Here is a 20,685-nt window from a genome sequence, read left to right as displayed (position 1 = left end):
GCTGTGAGCTGTGATGCCCCAGCACTCTACTCAGGGCAACAGCTTGAGACTGTCTTAAAAAAAAAAAAAAAGTGAAGCAAAAATTGATATAACTCAAAATACAAATGGACAAAAACCATAATTATAGTTGGAGATATCAACACCTTTCTTTCAATAATTGATAAGATAACTATTGATAAGATAACTACAGAAGAACTCAACAACACCAGGACCCAACAGGATCTAACTTTACAGAACATCTCACCCAACAGCAGCACAGTACACATGCTATAGACCCTACAGACATCAAACGGATAACTAAGGGAACACTATGAACAACTCTCTGCTCATAAATTCAACAAGTAAGATGAATAGACCAATTCCTCAAAAATCACAATCCACAAAACTCACCATTATGAAATGGATAATCTGAGTGATCCTATATCTATTCAGAAAATTAAATTTGTAATTTAAAAATTCCCAAGAAATAGCGGCACCTGTGGCTCAGTCGGTAAGGCACCGGCCCCATATACTGAGGGTGACAGGTTCAAACCCGGCCCCGGCTGAACTGCAACCAAAAAATAGCCGGGCGTTGTGGTGGGTGCCTGTAGTCTCAGCTACTTGGGAGGCTGAGGCAAGAGAATCGCTTAAGCCCAGGAGTTGGAGGTTGCCGTGAGCTGTGTGAGGCCACGGCACTCTACCGAGGGCCATAAAGTGAGACTCTGTTTCTACAAAAAAAAAATAGAAATAAAAAAAAATAATAAAAATTCCCAAGAAAGAATCTCCATTCCCAATTTTTTTCTGGAGAATTCTACCAAATGTTTAAAGAAAAAATAATACCATTTCTACACAATCTCCTCCAGAAAATCATTTCAAACTGATGCAGAAAAGCATTTGATAAATTTCACTCCCATTCGTTATTTAAAAAAAAAAATTCTCAGAAAGGCTCAAGCATGGTGGTTCATGCCTGTCACTCTGGGAGGCCAAGGCGGGTGGATTGCTTGAACTCAGAAGTCTAAAAACAGCCATTGTGGCAGGTGCCTATAGTCCAACTAGTAGGGAGGCTGTAACAAAAGGATCACTAAAGCCCATGAGTTTGAGGTTGCTGTGAGCTATGACGCCATGGTACTCTACTGAGAGCTACAGTGTGAGACTCTGTCTCAAAAAAAACAAACCTCTCAGAAACATAGTAATAGAGGAAAACTTCCTCAGTTTTATAAAGAGCATCTTTTTTTTTGAGACAGAGCCTCAAGCTATCCCCTGGGTAGAGTGCCGGAGCATCACAGCTTACAGCAACCTCCAACTCCTGGGCTTAAGCGATTCTCTGGCCTCAGGCTCCCAAGTAGCTGGGACTACAGGCACTGGCCACAATGCCTGGCTATTTTTTGGTTGTAGTTGTCATTGTTGTTTGGCAGGCCCGGGCTGGATTCTAACCCGCCAGCTCTGGTGTATGTGGCTGGTGCCTTAGCCGCTTGAGCTACAGGCACGGGGCCATAAAGAGCATCTTTTTTAAAAACCTATAACTAACATTATCCTTGACAGTGAAAGACTGGATGCTTCCCCCTTCAGATCAAGTACAAAGCAAAAATGGCTGATCTCACCATCTTACTGAACATGTGATAAAAGTTTTAGCCAGAGAATTAAAACAAGAAAAGGAAGTAAAAGTATATAGATGAGAAAGTAGAAAATAAATCTATCCCTGTCTGCAGATGATATAATCGCATCTGTAGAAAATCCCAAGAAATCTATAAAAACTCCTAAAACTAATAAGTGAGTCATCTAGCAAGGTCACAGAATATAAGATAATCATATAAAAATCTATTGTATTTCTACATACTAGCAATGAACATATGGGCATAAAAATTAAAAGTATAGGGTGGCACTGGTAGCTCAGTGGATAGGGTGCTGGCCACATACACCCACATTGGCGGTTCGAACCCAGCCCGGGCCAGCTAAACAGCAAGGATAACTGCAACAACAAAAAAAAATAGCCAGGCATTGTGGCGGGTGCCTGTAGTCCCAGCTACTTGGGAGGCTGAGGCAAGAGAATCACTTAAGCCCAAGAGTTTGAGGTTGCTGTGAGCTGTGCTGCCACAGCACTCTACCGGGGCGACATAGTGAGACTCTGTCTCAGAAAATAAAAGGGAAAGGGGGCGGCACCTGTAGCTCAAAGGAGTAGGGTGCCAGCCCCATATGCCAGAGGTGGCGGGTTCAAAAACCTAGCCCCGGCCAAAAACTGCAAAAAGAAAAAAAAAGAAGACAAAAAACACCATCTTATGATCAGCCATTTTGCTTTGTACTTGATCTGAAGGGGGAAGCAAAAAGAAAAAAAAAAGGACTTACTATATAACTATGATAATCAAGATTGTGTGATATTGATAAAAGGATAAATGCATAGATCAATGGAGAGCCCACACAAAGATATCCAATTGAGTTTTGACAAAAATGCAAAAGCAATTCAATGGAGATAGATAACTTTTTCTACAAATGGTACTGGAGCAATTAAACATCCCATAGGCAAAAACAAACAGAAAGAAACTTGACCTCGTATAAAAATTAACTCAAAAGAATCATGGATATATAAAACATAAAACTTTTAGGAGAAAACCTTTGGGATCTAGGGCTAGCCAAAGAGTTCTTAGATCTGACACTAAAATCACAATCCATCAAAAAAATTAAGTTAGATTTCTTCAAAATTTAAAGCTTTTACTGTGCGGAAGGCCCTATTAAGAGGACAGAAAGATAAGCTTTGGGGTGGGAGAAAGATTGTAAACCACATATGAAACAAAGGATTAGTATCTAGAATATATAAACAACTCTTCAAAACTCAACAGTTAAAAAAAGCACCCAATTAGAACATTGGCTAAAGACACCAAAAGACATTTCAATGAAGATATACTGCAGTCAAATAAACATAGGCAAAGATGGTTAACATCGTTAGCCAACAAGGAAATGCAAATTAAAACCACGCTGAGTGGCTTGGCGCCTGTGGCTCAAGCGGCTAAGGCGCCAGCCACATACACCTGAGATGGTGGGTTCAAATCCAGCCTGGGCCCACCAAACAACAATGACGGCTACAACCAAAAAATAGCCAGGCGTTGTGGCAGGTGCCTGTAGTCCCAGGTACTTGGGAGGCAGAGGCAGGAGAATCACTTGAGCCCAGGAGTTGGCGGTTGCTGTGAGCTGTAACACCATGGCACTCTACCCAGGGTGACAGCTTGAAGCTCTGTCTCAAAAATAAATAAATAAATAAATAAATAAATAAATAAAACCACAATGAGATACCACTACACACCTATCAAAATGAAGTGAAAAATAGTGATAATACCAAAATGCTGATGAGGACAAAAAGAAACTGCATCCTTCATGCATTGCTGGTGGGAATGCTAAAAGGTTCAGCTACTCTGGAAAACAGTTTGGCAGTCTTTAAAAGCTAAACATGTAACTGCCATGTAACCCAGAAATTGCAGACTTATGAAGACTATGGTCATAGGAAAACCTGTGCATGAATGTTTATAGCAGCCTTATTTGTAAAAGCCCCAAACTGGAGACAACCCAGATATCCTCAACCAAACTGTATACATCTATATCATGAAATACTACTCAACCATAGAAGATAACAATCTATTGATATGTGCGACAGTTTGAATGAATGTCCAGAGAATCATGTTGAGTGAACAAAGGCCAATCCCAAAAGGTTATATACTGTATGATTCTATATAACGTTCTCTTTCTTTTTCTTTCTTTCTTTTCTTTCTTTTTTTTTTAAACTATTTTATTTATATATTAATTTTTTTTTTTTTGAGGCAGCGTCGCCCTCGGTAGAGTGCTATGGTGTCACGGCTCACAGCAACCTCCAACTCTTGGGCTCAAGCAATCCTCTTGCCTCAGTCTCCCAAGTAGCTGGGACTATAGGCGCCTGCCACAACGCCAGGCTATATTTTTTTTGAAGTTGTCATTGTTCTTTAGCTGGCCCAGGCTAGGTTGGAACCCACCAGCCTGGGTGTATGTTCCGTGCCCTACCCACTGAGCTACGGACACCACTTTCCTCCCTCCCTCCCTTCCTTCCTTCCTTCCTTCCTTCCTTCCTTCTTCTCTCTCTCTCTTCTTCCTTCCTTCTTTCCTTCCTTCCTTTCTTTCTTCCTTTCTTCTCTCTCTCTCTTTCTTGACAGATTCTCATTCTGTTGCCCTGGGTAGACTGTGGCTTCATAACTCCCTACAACCTCAAATTCCTGGGCTCAAGCAATCCTCTTGTCTCAGCCTCCCAAGTACCTGGGACTACATGCATCCACCACAATACCCAGGCCTCATTGTTACTCAGGCTGGTCTCAAAATACTGAGCTCCAGCCATCCACCTACCTCAGCCTCCCAGAGTGCTAGGATTACAGACATTCTTGAAATGACAAAAATACAGAAATGGAGAACAGGGGCTGAATGTAGTGGCTCATACCTGTAATCTCAGCACATTCAGAAACCAAGATGGGAGGATCCCTTGAGACCAGGAATTCCAGACCAGCAACATAGCAAGAGCCCACCTCTACAGAAAAAAATGTTGAATTAGTCAGCATGACTACACACTCTTGCAGCTGAGGAAAGAGGATCACTTGAGCCCAGGAGTTTGAGATTACAGTGAACTATGATTGCATCACTGCACCCCAACATGGGTGACAGAGCAAGACCCTTTCTCTAAGGAGAAGAGAGGTGTGGGGAGTGAGAAATGGAGTACAGATTAGTGATTGCCAGGGCAAGGAGGGGCTGAGGTTAGGTAGGATGTGAACATGGCTATAAAACAGAAATATTAAGGATTCTTGTAGAGATGGAGAAATCCTATATCTTTTTTGGGGGGGCATTTTTGGGGGGGTGTCCAGGGCTGGGTTTGAACCCACCACCTCTGGCATATGGGGCCAATGCCCTACCTCTTTGAGCCACAGGCACCATCCCCGAGAAATCCTATATCTTACCAATGTCAATATTCTAGTTGTGTTATTGTACTATCATTTTGCAAAATGAGATCATTGGGGGAAACTAGATAAAGGCTAAGGATTTACCTATATTTTTTTCATAATTGTGTTTCAATCTACAATGATCGCAAAATTAAAAGTTTGTTGTTTTTTTTTTTGTAGAGACAGAGTCTCACTTTATGGCCCTCGGTAGAATGCTGTGGCCTCACACAGCTCACAGCAACCTCCAACTCCTGGGCTTAAGCGATTCTCTTGCCTCAGCCTCCCAAGTAGCTGGGACTACAGGCGCCCGCCACAACGCCCGGCTAAAAAGTTTGTTTTTTTAATTAAAAGTTTAATGAAAACAAAAAGAAATAGGTATGGAGTACCAGTAGCAACGGGACTATGCATACTGCATACCCCACCTAGAAGCATTCCATTTCAGTTTTTAGAAAAACTTTGTGCTGGTCAAACAAAACTTTTTGCAGACTAAATTTGTCCCTTAGGCTGCAGTTTACAACCTCTGGCCAAGCACCAGGAACATAGTTCAGTGCTATGATCAAATGAAATTAAAAACAAAGTTTAAAACACACGTTTAGGGTGGTGCTTATGATTCAGCACCGGCTCCATATACCAAGGGTGGCAGGTTCAAACCCAGCCCCAGCCAAACTGCAACAAAAAATAGCTGGGCGTTGTGGCGGGTTCCTGTAGCTACTCGGGAGGCTGAGGGAAGAGAATCACCTAAGCCGAAGAGCTGGAGGTTCCTGTGAGCTGTGACACCACGGCACTCTACCAAGGGCCACAAAGTGAGACTCTGTCTCTAAAAAAAAAACCCACACATTTAGTGATTTGCATTTTTGTTCATTCTCATCCTCACACACCCAGACAGACCACATACAAATACTGCCCACCCACAGATACACACATAGCCTGCCACAAATGCCACACTCAGTTATCCAAATTGGTCACATGCTGCCCACCTATCTACAGTCATGCACACTCAACGCCCACACACCATACACCATACTGACACCCAGACCCTGCAGTCACATAAAAGGTTATGCTTCCCCAAGAACTTGGTGACCACGGTGTCCATAGATGGGCTCCCTGTGCAACCTCACCCCTGGGCTCCACATGGCCTGTCCCCCAGCAGGGCAACAGAGAACCACAAACCCCACAGGCCCTGGATTCCTCTCCTCCCCAATGCTGCACACTATTCAAACCTCTTCCAACATTAGAGACTGCAGGACTCAGACCCTAGTGGACATTGACTACTGGGGACAGGAGAAAGACGATGCTGCCACAGCCACAGTAGGGAGAACTCTACTTCTTGGAGTTTGGGCACCAGGTGGGAGACAGGGAACAAGCTAATCTCCTAGCTGTGGGTGCTGTTCTCTCAGATCCTTTTTTGAGCCATTTGCTCCTTGGAATCTCTCTCTCACACACACACATCATTCTACCCAAACACACCTAGTCATTTCTACCAGCTCCTGTCCAGCCTCCAATGGGAACCTCTCCTGGACCAGCCCAGCCACAGAATTCTCTTCCCTGTGGTCACTTAGCACTTACATCAATGGGCTCATTCTTGGAGCAGCTGTCTCACCTTGGGTCATACTGCTGCTTTTGGACAAGAGGTTCAGGAGTGAGAGTGGGGCTCCAAAATGTCTCCCCCCTGTCCACCAACTCAGCGCTTCCCATTCAAAGATACCTGCATGCCACCCTGTTGGGCAAACACACATTCAGGTGACACGCTCACAGACACACACATGCAGGCACCAAGCACCACAGTGATGTTCATCTTAACAGCTTTATTGAGATATGATTTCCATGTAACCCCCCAAATCCACATCTTCTCAATTGGGATTACTGCCAGTGGGGTAACAGAAGAGTGCTGCTCAAAGTTATGCAACCATCAGCACAATCAATTGTAGAACATTTTCATCACCCCCAAAAGTAAACCTTATACCCATTCCAACAACACCCTCACTGCAGCCCCTGACAACTGCTGATCTACTTTTTGTCTCTATAGATTTCCCTATTCTCGATAATTTTTGTAAATGGTATCATACAATAGATGGTGTTTTGTGACTGGTTTCTTTCGCTTACCATAACGTTTCAAGGTTCATCCATGGTGTAGCATATTTGAGTACTATGTTCCATTTTATGGCTGAATAAGTTCCACTGGTGGGATATACCTCATTTTGTTTATCCATTCATCAGTTGACAAACATACAGGATTTTTCCACTTCAGGGCTATTATCCATAATGCTGCTATGAACATTTCTGTATAAGTCTTTTGTGTGAACATATGTTTTCATTTCTTTTGGGTAAATGCCTAGAGTGGAACTGCTAAATCATATGGTAACTCTATGTTTAACCTTTTGAGGAACTGCCAGACTGTTTTCAAAGGCAGCTATACCATTTTACCTTTCCACCAGCAGTGAGGATTCCAATTTCTCCACATCCTCACCAACACCTGTCATATGATTATTGCCATACTTGTGGGTGTGATGTAGTATTTCTTTGTGGTTTTGATCTTCATTTCCTTTATGATTAATGATGATAAGCATCTTTTCATGTACTTATTTTGGCCATTTTATATCTTCTTTGTCTATTCTAAATGTGCAGATTCTTTGCCCATTTTTAAACTGGGCTATTTGTCTTTTTATTATTGAGTTGTAAGAACCTTGGTAGATACTGCGCAAAAAGCTGATTGGAGATCTATTTGCCAAGAACCAAAGTCTTATTTGCAGAGTCCCTGAAGTTTGGCCCCTGGGCACAAAGTTCTGTCCTTGCCTCCTCCATGTGCAGCCCTGCTCAGCAGCTCACTCAGGCTCAGAGATAAGCCCCCTAACTCAGAACAACCTTCTCTCACAGATAAGGAAACTGAGGCTAAGAGAGGTGACGTGACTTTCACTAACCTTGAAGCCAGCAAAAGTCAAAGCTCATGGTACCCAACCCAGGCACAACTGGAGCCCAGTGGGGTCCCACTCTATGGCCAAAAGCATCAGCCCCCACCTAAGCCCAGCCACACTTACTGGGGGTTCCACCCTTCTTCTGGCCCAAAGCCACCTCCAGTCACCAGGAAACTAGAGCAGCCAGTAGTCCACTGAGGAGGACCTGGGCTATACAAACTTCCTCTAGGGCAGCCCCACCCAGCACCAGCTGGGCCCTCTGGCCAGGCACTCCCAGCTCTGCCCAGACCCTGCCCAATAGGCCCAACCCAAGACCTTTGCCCCTGAAAGAAGGAGGACCCCAGTTTCTATGGGTCTTGGGCTCTGTTTACCTTACTCTTCCATCACCCTAGGGCTTAGGTATGTAGGGAAGAAGACACAAGCTACATGATTTGAGAGATAAGGGCAGCACAGACAATTCCCTGGGCCCAGCACAGGGGGCTCTCTCATCTCACTGAAAGAGTCCTTGGTTTGTACTAGAAGGCAAAGATCCCTTAATTCAGATTACACAGTATCCCATTATCAGTCATTTATACCAGTAGCCTCCTAGGTTGCTGATCTACTTTTAGTCTCAACCAGCAGCCAAGGTTGTCGAATCAAGGGAAAATGATGTCTTTACTTCACTGAAGTTACTAAATCAACTATCTTTTGAGTACTTAACAAGGTTCTAGGCACAGGGGATGAGCAACGTTTTGGTCCATTTGGGGACATAATGGATGTCCCAGTGGAGCTGACAGGCTGGAACAGAAACAATTTAAAACGAGTAAGTTAGTGAGCCTTCCTGGCACAAAAGAACGGTAAATATGGTGTTTTAATTACCCTCTGATCATTATACAGTATAATGTGTCAAAATATCACTATGTGCTCCATGAATATATACAGTTATTGTTTGTCAATTTTTAAGTACAATGAAAAAATAAAATAAAATGTGAAAAATATAAAAATTTTAAGTATGTCAAATGGTGTTGAACGCCAAGAGAAGCCAGGCAAGGTGTTTCACACTTGTAATCCCAGCCCTTTGGGAGGCTGAGGCAGGAGGATTGCTTGAACCCAGGAGTTTGAGGCTGCTGTGAGCTGTGGTGGGCCACTGCACTCCAGCCTGAGAGACAGAGTAAGACCTTGTCTCTAAAACAAAACAAACAAAAACATAATACAAAACAAACAAACAAAAAGAACCAGACACCAAGGGGAATATACAGTTTCGAAAAGGGGACAGGTCATTGTTGGGTAAGAAGCTGCAGTTTTAAATAGGGTGGTCAGAGAAGGATGCAGAGAGAGGGCAAAAACCTAAAAGGGGTGAAGGGAAAGACATGTGGATACCGCAGGAGGATCCAGTGCAGAGGGGACAACCAGCACAGGGGCCCTGAGGCAGGATCTCCTGAAAGCGAAGAGACCCCAGCGGCTGCGAAGAGAGAAGCAGGGGGTGAGGATAGCCCGCGCAGAACCTCAAAGCCAACTCTGAAGGGCTCAGAGCCAGGTGAAGGATTGCCCAGGTGTGGGAGCAAAGGCTTTACAGGCAACGTTTCTGACTTCCGACTTTTGCCTGGATCAAGCCGCTTTCACCCCACTTCATTAAGGTGAACCCCAGCTCTGATTGGGGCTCAAAGGGATTGAGGACAGGGCTCTGGAAGGGAAGTGCCGCTCAGCTAAAGTCATCCAGGCTTGGCTAACGATGGGAACTGAAGGGGGCTACAGACGAATCTCGGCTCAGATGGGCTCAAGGGCATCTTCTGGCGGCTTCCGGTCCCAGCACCTTCCAGGCTGTACAACCCCACCGTCCTGAATCAGGCCGGGCCTGTGCAAAGTGAGTGCTGCCTCGGAAGCTGGAGGGACCTGGGGGCAGGTGCACAGCTCCCGAAGAAGCCGCCCACTCCGGCAAACAGCTGCGGCCACGCCCACGCGGGGGACCTGCCTGTCCTGCCGCGCCTGGGTGGTTGGCAGGCCCCCATCCCCACGCTGCCCGCACCAAAGGTGCGGAAAATGGCAAGGAGGGCCGTCAAAAGTTAGTGATTTGTACCCCCAACTCCTGAAGCATCCTCTCGCCCTGTTTACCCCGGAGAATTCGTCTCTGAGCAGCCAGGGGACAAGGACTGAGGGGCGGGGCGGTGGGAGGGTTCAAGCACCGCCCGGTCTTGGCACCCCCACCCCCGCGCCATGCGCCGCTCGGAGCCAAGTCCTTCCTCCCAGGACGCTCAGTGAAAGTGGGAGGGGGGTCCACGTCACTGTCCCCAGACCCAAGAGAGCGCAGCTCCGCCCCTCCCGCCCCCGCCGGCGCGCTGGGCACTTAGCTAAGACTGCCGGGCCCCAGCCCAGGGCTAGCAGAATCGCCACCGCCCTCCCACAAAGCCATAGGCAGGTGCAGGCGCAGCCACACAAGAGCGTCTAGAGCCGAGCCGTTAGCGGGCCGTCGGGTCGGCCGTCCGCCCGTGTGTCCTTCTGTCCGGGCGTCTGTCATTCCGTCCGCGCGCCGCAGCTCTCGCCCCGGCCCCTTGTCTCCCAGCACCCGGAGCCGCCCGGTGGAGCGGGCCTTGCCGCGGCAGCCATGTCCATGGGCCTGGAGATCACCGGCACCTCGCTGGCCGTCCTGGGCTGGTTGGGCACTATCGTGTGCTGCGCGCTGCCCATGTGGCGCGTGACGGCCTTCATCGGCAGCAGCATCATCACGGCGCAGATCACTTGGGAGGGTCTGTGGATGAACTGTGTGGTGCAGAGCACTGGCCAGATGCAGTGCAAGATGTACGACTCACTACTGGCACTACCTCAGGACCTGCAGGCGGCCCGCGCCCTCATCGTGGTGGCCATCCTGGTGGCCGCCTTCGGGCTGCTCGTGGCGCTCGTGGGCGCCCAGTGCACCAACTGCGTGCAGGATGACACGGCCAAGGCCAAGATCACCATCGTGGCGGGTGTGCTCTTCCTGCTGGCCGCCCTGCTCACCCTGGTGCCGGTGTCCTGGTCTGCGAACACCATCATCCGGGACTTCTACAACCCCCTGGTGCCCGAGGCGCAGAAGCGTGAGATGGGCGCTGGCCTGTACGTAGGCTGGGCGGCCGCCGGGCTGCAGCTGTTGGGGGGCGCGCTGCTCTGCTGTTCCTGCCCGCCGCGTGAGAAGAAGTACCAGCCCGCCAAAGTCCTCTACTCAGCGCCGCGCTCCGCCGGCCCCGCACCGGCCGCGAGCACAGCCTACGACCGCAAGGACTATGTCTGAGGAGGTAGACGCAGGAGACCCCACCACCAACACCACCACCACGAGCTGGAGCGCCCACCAGTTCAGCCTGCAGCCCCGCATCGAGGACCAGCCCCAGATGCCAGGAAGCCCCCTCTCTGGACTGGAAGGGGCAATCTCAGCGCCCTTTCCCCAGCTGCCACCTCTCTGCGGGTTGGGGAGCCGGCTGCGGGACCCGGAGACCAACCTGCGTGGACAGTGAAACCTCACCCTTCTGGAGCCCGGGGCTGGGGTACCCGCCGATACTTGCCTGCTTTGTCGAGCCCCATCGGGCCGCTGCCCCAAAGCCCGTCATGGGCAGGGACCGGTAGCCATGAAATGGAGCACTTAATATTTTTCAATAAAAGCATTTCGTTTTGCAGTTGCTGGAGCCTCCTTGTCCTGAGCGCCCACCGCCCTGCTGAGCGCCCCCTCAGAGGTCGGCCTTGGCTGGATTGGCTCTCCTGCTGCCCTGCCGGGATGGAGTTTAGAGGGAAAATGGAGTTGTAAGCTGAGCTTGTGCTCACTAGGTAGTCACTTGCCTACTCACTGCCCATTCAGGCAATGAACTAAACACAGCCTGTGTGGCCAAGACCCAATCCAGAGAGCATTTCCAGCAGGCTGTGGCCGGGGAGGTGAGGGGAAAGTGGCAGAATGTGCCATTTGGTTTGTGCTTGGACCCTGCATCTTCCCCGGTGGGCTGTGCATTCCAAATCTCCGGTGCACAGTGGGAAAGAGCACATTCCCTACCGCCATTTCCCCCATTTGGAAAAGACAAACAAAAGACCTATGGTTTTGGTAAACACAGCCACTCAAAGTAAAGCTGGGCAAAATCTCTTCACCTGGAAGAGAGATGAGAGAGGGATCATCTTCTTCCTGGGACCCCCGAGGAAGGGAAAGGGAGGACTCAGAAGGGGTGTGAGACACTCTTAAGTGCATCTCACAGGGGCTTGAGGTAAACAATGTGGAAACTGAACTGGCTGTTGGAGAAAACGCAGGTTGTTCAGACGGGAAAGGGGATGGAGCCCAGGCCTAGAGTGTGGTATGCACCCCTATGCTTAGTAAGGGTGACAGATTCTGAATGGCTTGATGGAGCTCAGTACTAGCCCGGAAGTGGTGATGGGTGTAGAGGGCCAAGCAGAATCTCTTACATGGAATTATGGACTTTGGACCTTACTCTGGGTATTAGGGAGTCATGCAAGGGGAGTACTTGGTCAGATTTATGCTCTAAATCTCTATAGCAGCCCGCATGGAGCTGGGAATTCAGGAGAGATAAAAGTAGGGAGACCATCTAAAGCAGTGGTTCTCAACCTTCCTAATGCCTTGGCCCTTTAATACAGTTCCTGTGGGTCTCGAACCACAGGTTGAGAACTGCTGCTCTAAAGGAAACAGCCCGTCCCAGCGGCATGAGATCATGGTGGCCAGAAACAAAGCAGTGCCAGGTGTGGGGGAAGAATCTGATGGGGGCTGTTAAAGAAACAAGGTGAGAAGCTCCTGAGAGCCATTGAGATGTGCAGAGTGAGGGAGAGGGAAGATTCCATGGAGGATCTTGGAATCAAGGATTTCCACCTTAGGTCACTGATTGGAAACCACTCTTTTTTGCCTGAAGGAGTGGTGCCATTCACCAAAACAGGAGACTAAGATGAGGGGTTCAGTTTTGACCATATAGAGTTTGGCAAGCCTGTGGGACATCCAGGTAGAGGCATCTAGGAAGTAGAAGGGCATATAGAGAAATCTGGTAAACCTAGAAGTTGATAGCATACCGAAACCAGGGGAGTGGATGAGGTCAGTCCAGAAACCAAAAGAAAAAGAAAAGAGTTTCAAGGAGGCAGGTGTTGGCAACAGTATCTTAGGCTACAGAAGTGGTCAGGCAAGACGAGGTCCTGAGACTAGTCATATGATTATGAGCACCAAGGTGGTCACTGGTGGCCTTAGCAAAAGGTATGGGGGCTGAAGCAGTGGATGGAAAAGAGAGCAGTGGGTGAGAGATGAAAGCAGCCATATAGACTCTGCGTCCAAGAGGTTTGCTTAGAAAGGGTTTTATGGGCCAAGAGAACAATTCAAGAGAGAGACTTAAAATTATTTTTAAATTGGAGCAGCGCCTGTGGCTCAGTGAGTAGGGCACTGGCCCCTTATACTGAGGGTGCCGGGTTCGAACACGGACCCAGCCAAACTGCAACAACAACAAAAAATAGCCAGGCATTGTGGCGGGCGCCTGTAGTCCCAGCTACTTGGGAGGCTGAGGCAAGAGACTCGCCTAAGCCCAAGAGCTGGAGGTTGCTGTGAACTATGACACCACAGCACTCTACCAAGGGCAACAAAGTGAAACTCTGTCTCAAAAAGAAAATTATTTCTAAATTATTGTATTTGGAACATTTTTAGCTAAAGCAAAAGGTCCCCATGGCAGCTAGATTTCTTAATAGAACCTTCCACTTAGATCCAGAAAAATTCTCTAGTTAAGGAACAACAACATGTTGTCACCTCAATGGGCCTAAGGAAAAGGAAGTTAGTTAATAGTATGTGTACCTTAGTTAAGGTCTAAAGAAGACAGACGCACGATCTACAGACATGAAAAAAAGCTCATCATCCTTAATCATCAGAGTAATGCAAATCAAAACTACTTTGAGATATCACCTAACCCCAGTAAGAGTAGCCCACATAACAAAATCCCAAAACCAGCAATGTTGGCGTGGATGTGGAGAAAAGGGCACACTTCTACACTGCTGGTGGGAATGCCCACTAATACGTTCCTTTTGGAAGGATGTTTGGAGAATACTTAGAGATCTAAAAATAGACCTGCCATTCAATCCTATAATTTCGTTACTAGGTATATACCCAGAAGACCAAAAATCACAATATAACAAAGACATCTGTGCCAGAATGTTTATTGCAGCCCAATTCATAATTGCTAAGTCATGGAAGAAGCCCAAGTGCCCATGGACTCATGAATGGATTAACAAATTGTGGTACATGTATACCATGGAATATTATGCAGCCTTAAAGAATAATGGAGACTTTACCTCTTTCATGTTTATATGGATGGAGCTGGAACATATTCTTCTTAGCAAAGTATCTCAAGAATGGAAGAAAAAGTATCCAATGTACTCAGCCTTACTATGAAGCTAATTTATAGCTTTCATATGAAGGCTATAACCCAACTATAGCACAAGAATATGGGAAAAGGGCTAAGGAAGGGGAAGGGAGGGGGGAGGTTAGGATGGAGGGAGGGTAATGGGTGGGGCTACACCTACGGTGCATCTTAGAATGGGTACAGGTGAAACTTACTAAATGCAGAATACAAATGCCTACACACAATAACTAAGAAAATGCCATGAAGGCTACGTTGAACAGTTTGATGAGAATATTTCAGATTGTATATGAAACCAGCACATTGTACCCCTTGATTGCACAAATGTGCACAGCTATGATTTAACAACAACAAAAAAAATTCTTTTATCATTCAGGAAAAAAAATCCTAGAATCTTAGCGGTCACTCTCTAAGATTCTAGGAAAGGACAGGGCGTGTGGGTTACTCTCTCCCCTGCAGGCTCCTCTGGGATAGGATTTAGGAGAAGTAGGCTAAGGACTGAGGGTCTATATCTGCTGCCACCCCCAGCAGTCCCTGGCCAGGGACGCCAGGGAACCCTAGAGACAGGAGCAGGGAACCCTAGAGACAGGAGCTCATTTACCATCAGCTCCAAGAGGGAAGTCTGGACATAATCCCTCCCAGCCACACTCTGAGCCAGCCACCCCTATAGCCCATCCCATCATCCCCAAGAAGAGGGATTTGGTAGGGAAGGGAGACAGACTCAATCCTGGGGTGGGTGTGCAAGTCTTCCGGGTTTCAGACTCTCCCCTGTCCCTCAATCTCCCCCCAAGACTGGGTGGCCCTGGGGCCTCCTGGAGGGGACTGGGGAAGGAAGTATCGCACCCCGTCCTGTCCCCGCGCCCTACATGCACACACATCTTTGTTCAGCTTTGGAGTCTGTCCTAACTCACTTTCTTTTTTATCCTTTCCTGGAGTCTAGGCCTAAGCAGAGGTGGTGAAGTTTGCAGACCATAAGCTGAGGTGGGTGACAGGTGAGGGGGGTTCCTAGGAAATCTTTGGACAGCTAGAAAAGAGAGAGGCATTTAGTGTCAAGGAACACACCCTGACCTGGGAGTCAGGAAACCTGATTTCTAGATCCAACTTGGCTACTGCTTTCCTGTGTGGCTCTAAGGAAATCCCTTCCTCTTCTGGTTCAAGGTATCTCCACCATTTAAAAGAAGGGGCTGGACCTGATGACCCACAAGGGCCCCTCTAACTTGTCCTTTCCACTCCTGTCTTATCATCCCCTACAGAGGAAAATTAGCCAGAACCAAAGTGACTATGTAAACAGTGCAGTTCACTCCTCTGAGCCTCAGTTTCCTCATCTACAAAATGGATATAAAGGCAGGGCAGGATGGCTCATGCCTGTAATCCCAGAACTTTGGAAGATCAAGGTGGGAGGATTGCTTGAGCCCAGGAGTTTCAGACCAGCCTAAGCAACAAGCAGGATCCCATGTCTACAACAAATAGGAAAATTATCTGGGCATGGTGGTGGATACCTGGTGGTAATCCCAGCTACTCAGGAGGCTGAGATAGGATTGCTTGAGCCCAGGAGTTGGAGGTTGCAGTGAGCTGTGATGATATCACTGCTCTCTATCTGGGGTGATAGAGCAAGACTATGTCTCAAAACAAATAAACAAAATGGGTATAATATTAGTCCCAGGCCGTGTTGTGGCTTAGCTGAGCCTTCCTTTAGCTTCCCAGGCAGCCCACTGTCTCCCCCATCACAGCACACGCTGTATTACTGTAAATTGTGGTTTGCTTTTTTGTCAGACTTCCCTACCAAAAGGTCAGTTCCCAAGGTCAGGGACAGTGTCCTGCGTTTTTCTCTGTCTGTAGCATCCAGTGCCAGCTGGCATGGCAGGCTGGGCAGAGCCTATGGAATGAAGGTGTGTCTGCTTCATGAAAAGCACCTGGCACCATGCTAGGCACCAATAGGAGCTCACTTAATGCAAATTTGGATCTTTCAATTTTTGGTATATTCAGCCAGGCACAGGCCTGGGAACATGAGGGAGAGGCTCAGGTCATGAGAAAGTCCCTGGTTTTCTTCAAACCCCACAGCCATGTACCCCCGCCAGGCCCTGGGGCTGTCTCATCCACCTCCCACTGTGGTGCCATAGCCACTGGCTCTTGCCACACCTGTTCCAGCTCTTTCTCCTGCCAGACCAAAAGCCAAGTGCTTTATCAAATAAACACAGCATTTATTGTGGCTCCCTCAAGGTCTGCGGCAGGACTGGAAGAACAGACAGTACCTTCCTTCTCCCTCTGCTGCCAGAGTTCCATGAAACGTCACTTATGCCAAGACAAGTATGCTCTGCAGAGCCAGCAGAGAGAAAGAGTGGAAGGTAGGGAAGTCAAGAGACCTCAAGTAAGTCACTGGCTGCCTCTGACTTTTGTCTATAAAAGAAGTGACATTGCCCCTGCTGCCTTTGATCCCATAAGAACTCTGCAAGGTGGGCATTACACAATGAGGCCATCAAAGTTCACAATGTGATGAGACTGGGCTCCAAGCACTGCCACCTCCTGTCAATGACCAGCCCCTAGCTTGTCCCCTTCTCATTATGTCTATATGTGTCCCCCTCTCTTCTTCACTTTCACTGTCATGACTCCAGCCAGGCCACCATCATACTTATGACAGCCTCTTGAGGGTCTCTGGTCTCTAGCCTCTCTCTCCACACCCTAGAACCCAGTTATACCCATTCCCAAGCCTCAGAACAATTTATTTTTTTCTTTTTTTTTGAGACAGAGCCTCAAGCTGTCGCCCTGGGTAGAGTGCCATGGCATCACAACTCACAGCAACCTCCAACTCCTGGGCTCAAGAGAGTCTCCTGCCTCCACCTCCCAAGTAGCTGGGACTACAGGCGCCCATCACAACGCCTGGCTATTTTTGGTTGTAGCCATCATTGTTTTTTGGTGGGCGTAGGCTGGATTCGAACCCGCCAGCTCAGGTGTATGTGGCTGGCGCCTTAGCCACTTGAGCCACAGGCGCAGAGCCCTTCAGAACAATTTCAAATCTGACCATGTCACTCCCCTGTCTAAAAATCCTTCAGCACCCTAAAAGGCCTCCTACCCCCAGATAGTGTTTAGGATCACGCCCAGATTCTGTGACATACCTTCAAACTGCTTCAAGGGCAGGCCACTCTTGTCTCTCAATTTCTGTTGTGCTCTCCAAATTGTCCCACCTCTTCCCCTAACCACTAAGTCCAAGAGCACTAGACATCTTTCCTTTCACCCCAAATCCTGGCTGGGTACAGTGGCTCACACCTGTAATCTTAGCACTTTGGAAGGCTGAGGTGAAATGTTTGCTTCAGCCCAGAAATTTGAGACCAGCCCGGGCAGCATAGTGAGACCCTGTGTCTACAAAAAACACACAAATTAGCCAGCACGGTGGTGCCTGTGTGTAGCCCTGGCTACTTGGGAGGCTGATGTGGGATGACCACTTGAGTCAGGAGTTTGAAGTCACAGTTAGCTGTGATCATGCCACTATACTCCAGCCTAAGCAGAAGAGCAAGACCCTGTCTCACACAAAGAAGAAAATTCCTGCACTCTTTGGACCCTAGACCTCAGCACAAGTTCTCTCTTCTTGACGCAGTTTCCCCAAGCTTATCTCAACCCACTCGGCAAGTTAGAAGTTACCTCATGTCTCAGCTGAGGGCATGTTCCCCAACACCAGTATATCCAGGACCAGAACGTGTTGTTTGTTGCACTAGTCCAGAATCACCTCTTCACTTGCCTTTCTGCTATCTTTAGGTCCAGCCTTTCTTTTTTCTGATGTACATTGGAAGAATAACTGTTGTCTCGGGCCACACATTAAATACACAAACACTAACCAAAGTTGATCAGCAATAAAAAGGTCCATGCATACTTTTTGTTTTGTTTTCGAGACAGAGTCTCATTATGTTGCCCTCAGTAGAGTGCCATGGTGTCACAGCTCACAGCAACCTCAAATTCTTGGGCTTAAGCAATTCTCTTGCCTCAGCCTCCCAAGTAGCTGGGACTACATGTGCCTACCACAGTGCCCGGCTATTTTTTTGTTGCAGTTGTCATTGTTGTTTAGCTGGCCCAGGCCAGGTTCAAACCTGGCACCCTTGGTGTATGTGGCTGGCGCCATAAACACTGTGCTATGGGAGCTGACCCATGCATACTTTTTGTGATATCCAACAATGCAGATAAGCAAAAAAACTGCTTGCAAAATCAGCATGTAGCCCAGGGCCCACAAGACCATCAACTCTGATGAGGAGAAGCCCATAAGCATCCTGTTGACCTTGGTATGCCCTAAGCCTAAGAGAATGTCCAGCATTGAGCTGATGCTCAGTAAAGATGAGGTTTGAATCCATGGTACAGTTTGAAGGGGAGATTAATTGTGTCTTATGTGCAATTGAGGAACAATAGATTGGTTCCAGAAGAGTTCAAAGGTCACAAAGGGGTGTAACAGTCTATAAAGACCTTATAGACTGATGCCCAGGCATGGTGGCTCACGCCTGTAATCCTAGCACTCTAGGAGGCTGAGGCCAGAAGATTCCTTGAGCTCAGGAGTTCAAGACCAGCCTGAGCAAGAGGGAGATCCCATCTCTACTAAAAACAGAAAACTTAACTGGGCATTATGGCAGGTGCCTATAGTCCCAGCTACCTGGGAAGCTGAGGCAGGAGGATTGCTTGAACCCAGAAGTTTGAGATTACTGTGAGCTAGGTTGATGCCAAGGCACTCTAACCTAGGCAACAGAGTGAGATTCTGTCTTAAAAAAAAAAAAGAAAGAAAGAAAAAGAAAAAACACACAGAAATAACAAGTGTTGGCAAGGATTTGGGACCTTTGTGTAGTGTTTGTGGGATTATAAAATGGTGCAACTACAGGGTGTCCCTAAAGTCACCATACAAAAGAAAGCTTGGGTCTGGGCACAGTGGCTCACATGTGTAATTCAGCACTCTGGGAGGCCAAGGCAAGTGGATTGCCTGAGCTCTGGAGTTTGAGACCAGCCTGAGCAAGAGTGAGACCCCGTCTCTAAAAAATAGCTGGGCGTTGTGGCGAGCACCTGTAGTCCCAGCTACTTGGGAGGCTATGACACCACAACACTCTACCAAGGGTGATAAAGTGAGATTCTGTCAAAAAAAAAGCTAAATGTACTTCTATTTACAAAATATCCATTACAAAATTTTACAAAATATTTACAAAATAATCTCTATGTTTGGCCACCTCTTCATAAAAATCTTTAATGAATATTTTATAAAAAGGTACATTTAGCTATAATTTCTCATTTTCCTTACATATGGCAACTTTAGGTGGCACTTTTGAGACATCCTGTATATGGAAAATAGTATGGAGAATCCCACCAAAATTAAAAATACAACTACCAATGACCTAGCAATTCCACTTCTAGGTATATATATATACCTAGAAGAATCAAAAGCAAGTTTGGAAAAGATATTTACCCCCTCCCCCACATTCATAGCAATAGTATTCACATTAGCCAAAAGGTAAAAGCCACTAAAGGTTAATTAGTGGATGAATGGACAAACTAAATGTGGTCTATATATGCAATAGAATATTATCCAGCCTTAAAATGGAAGGAAATATTCTCACCCGCTACAACATGGATGAACAATGAGGACTTTTCAAATTTGCAAAACAAAGAAGTTCTGGAGATCTGTTTCACAACAATGTGAATACAATTCACACTACTGAACTGTACATTTAAAAACAGCTATAGGACGGGTGCAGAGGCTCACACCACTAATCCAAGCACTTTTGGAGGCCAAGTGGGGAGAATCATTTGAGGCCAGGAGTTCCAGCCTAGGCAACAATGAGACACTGTCTCTAGAAAAAGTAAAAAAAAATCAGCCAGGTGTGGGTGACACACACCTGAGACAAGAGGATGCCTTGAGTGCAGAAGCTGGAGGCTGCAGTGAGGTATGATACCACTGCACTCTAGCCTAAGCAATGAATCAACACTCTGTCCCTCCAGAAAACCAAAACAAAAGAAAAAAAACCCATAGTAATACAGTGAATTTTATGTGCTTTTTACCAAATAAAAAATTAATACAGGCATACTTCAGGAACATTCAATGGTTCAGTTCCAGACAACCACATAGAAGCAAATAACACAATAAAACAAGTCACTTGAATGTTTGCTTTCATGGTGCATATAAATATTATGTTTACGCCATACTGCTAGTATGGTGTAATACAAAGCATAGCAATAGCATTATGTTTAAAAAATGTACATAGCTTAATTTACAAATATTTTATTGTTAAAAATGCCAACAATCATCTGAGCCTTCAAGTCATAATCTGGTCTTGCCTCAATGTTGATGGCTGCAGACCAGTCAGGGTGTTAATCGCTTATGGCTGGGGTGGCTGTGACAATTTCTCAAAATAAGATAATAATGAAGTTTGCAACATCAATGGACTCTCCCTTTCATGAAAGATTTCTCTGTAGCGTGGAATGCTACAATGCTATTTGATAATATTTTACCCACAATAGAACTTTCCCAAAATTGGAATCAATCCTCTCAAACCCTGTCAT

At 46.9% G+C, this 20,685-nt stretch overlaps 1 protein-coding gene across 1 annotated transcript; it reads left to right on the top strand.

Annotated features, from left to right (window-relative positions):
* Positions 1-10,127: 10,127 nt before the first annotated feature.
* Positions 10,128-11,471, top strand: CLDN3 (claudin 3). Its single transcript, XM_053556870.1, has one exon. The coding sequence runs from the start codon at positions 10,416-10,418 to the stop codon at positions 11,076-11,078; it is 663 nt and encodes a 220-aa protein (XP_053412845.1). The 5' UTR covers positions 10,128-10,415; the 3' UTR covers positions 11,079-11,471.
* Positions 11,472-20,685: the final 9,214 nt, after the last annotated feature.

This window comes from Nycticebus coucang, chromosome 12, assembly GCF_027406575.1.
Source record: "Nycticebus coucang isolate mNycCou1 chromosome 12, mNycCou1.pri, whole genome shotgun sequence".
Taxonomy (NCBI): domain Eukaryota; kingdom Metazoa; phylum Chordata; class Mammalia; order Primates; family Lorisidae; genus Nycticebus; species Nycticebus coucang.
This window is presented reverse-complemented; position numbering and strand designations above follow the sequence as displayed.

Bases quoted from the DNA above. Each gene is read 5' to 3' on its own strand.
- CLDN3 (XM_053556870.1), top strand. From the start codon at position 10,416: ATGTCCATGGGCCTGGAGATCACCGGCACCTCGCTGGCCGTCCTGGGC.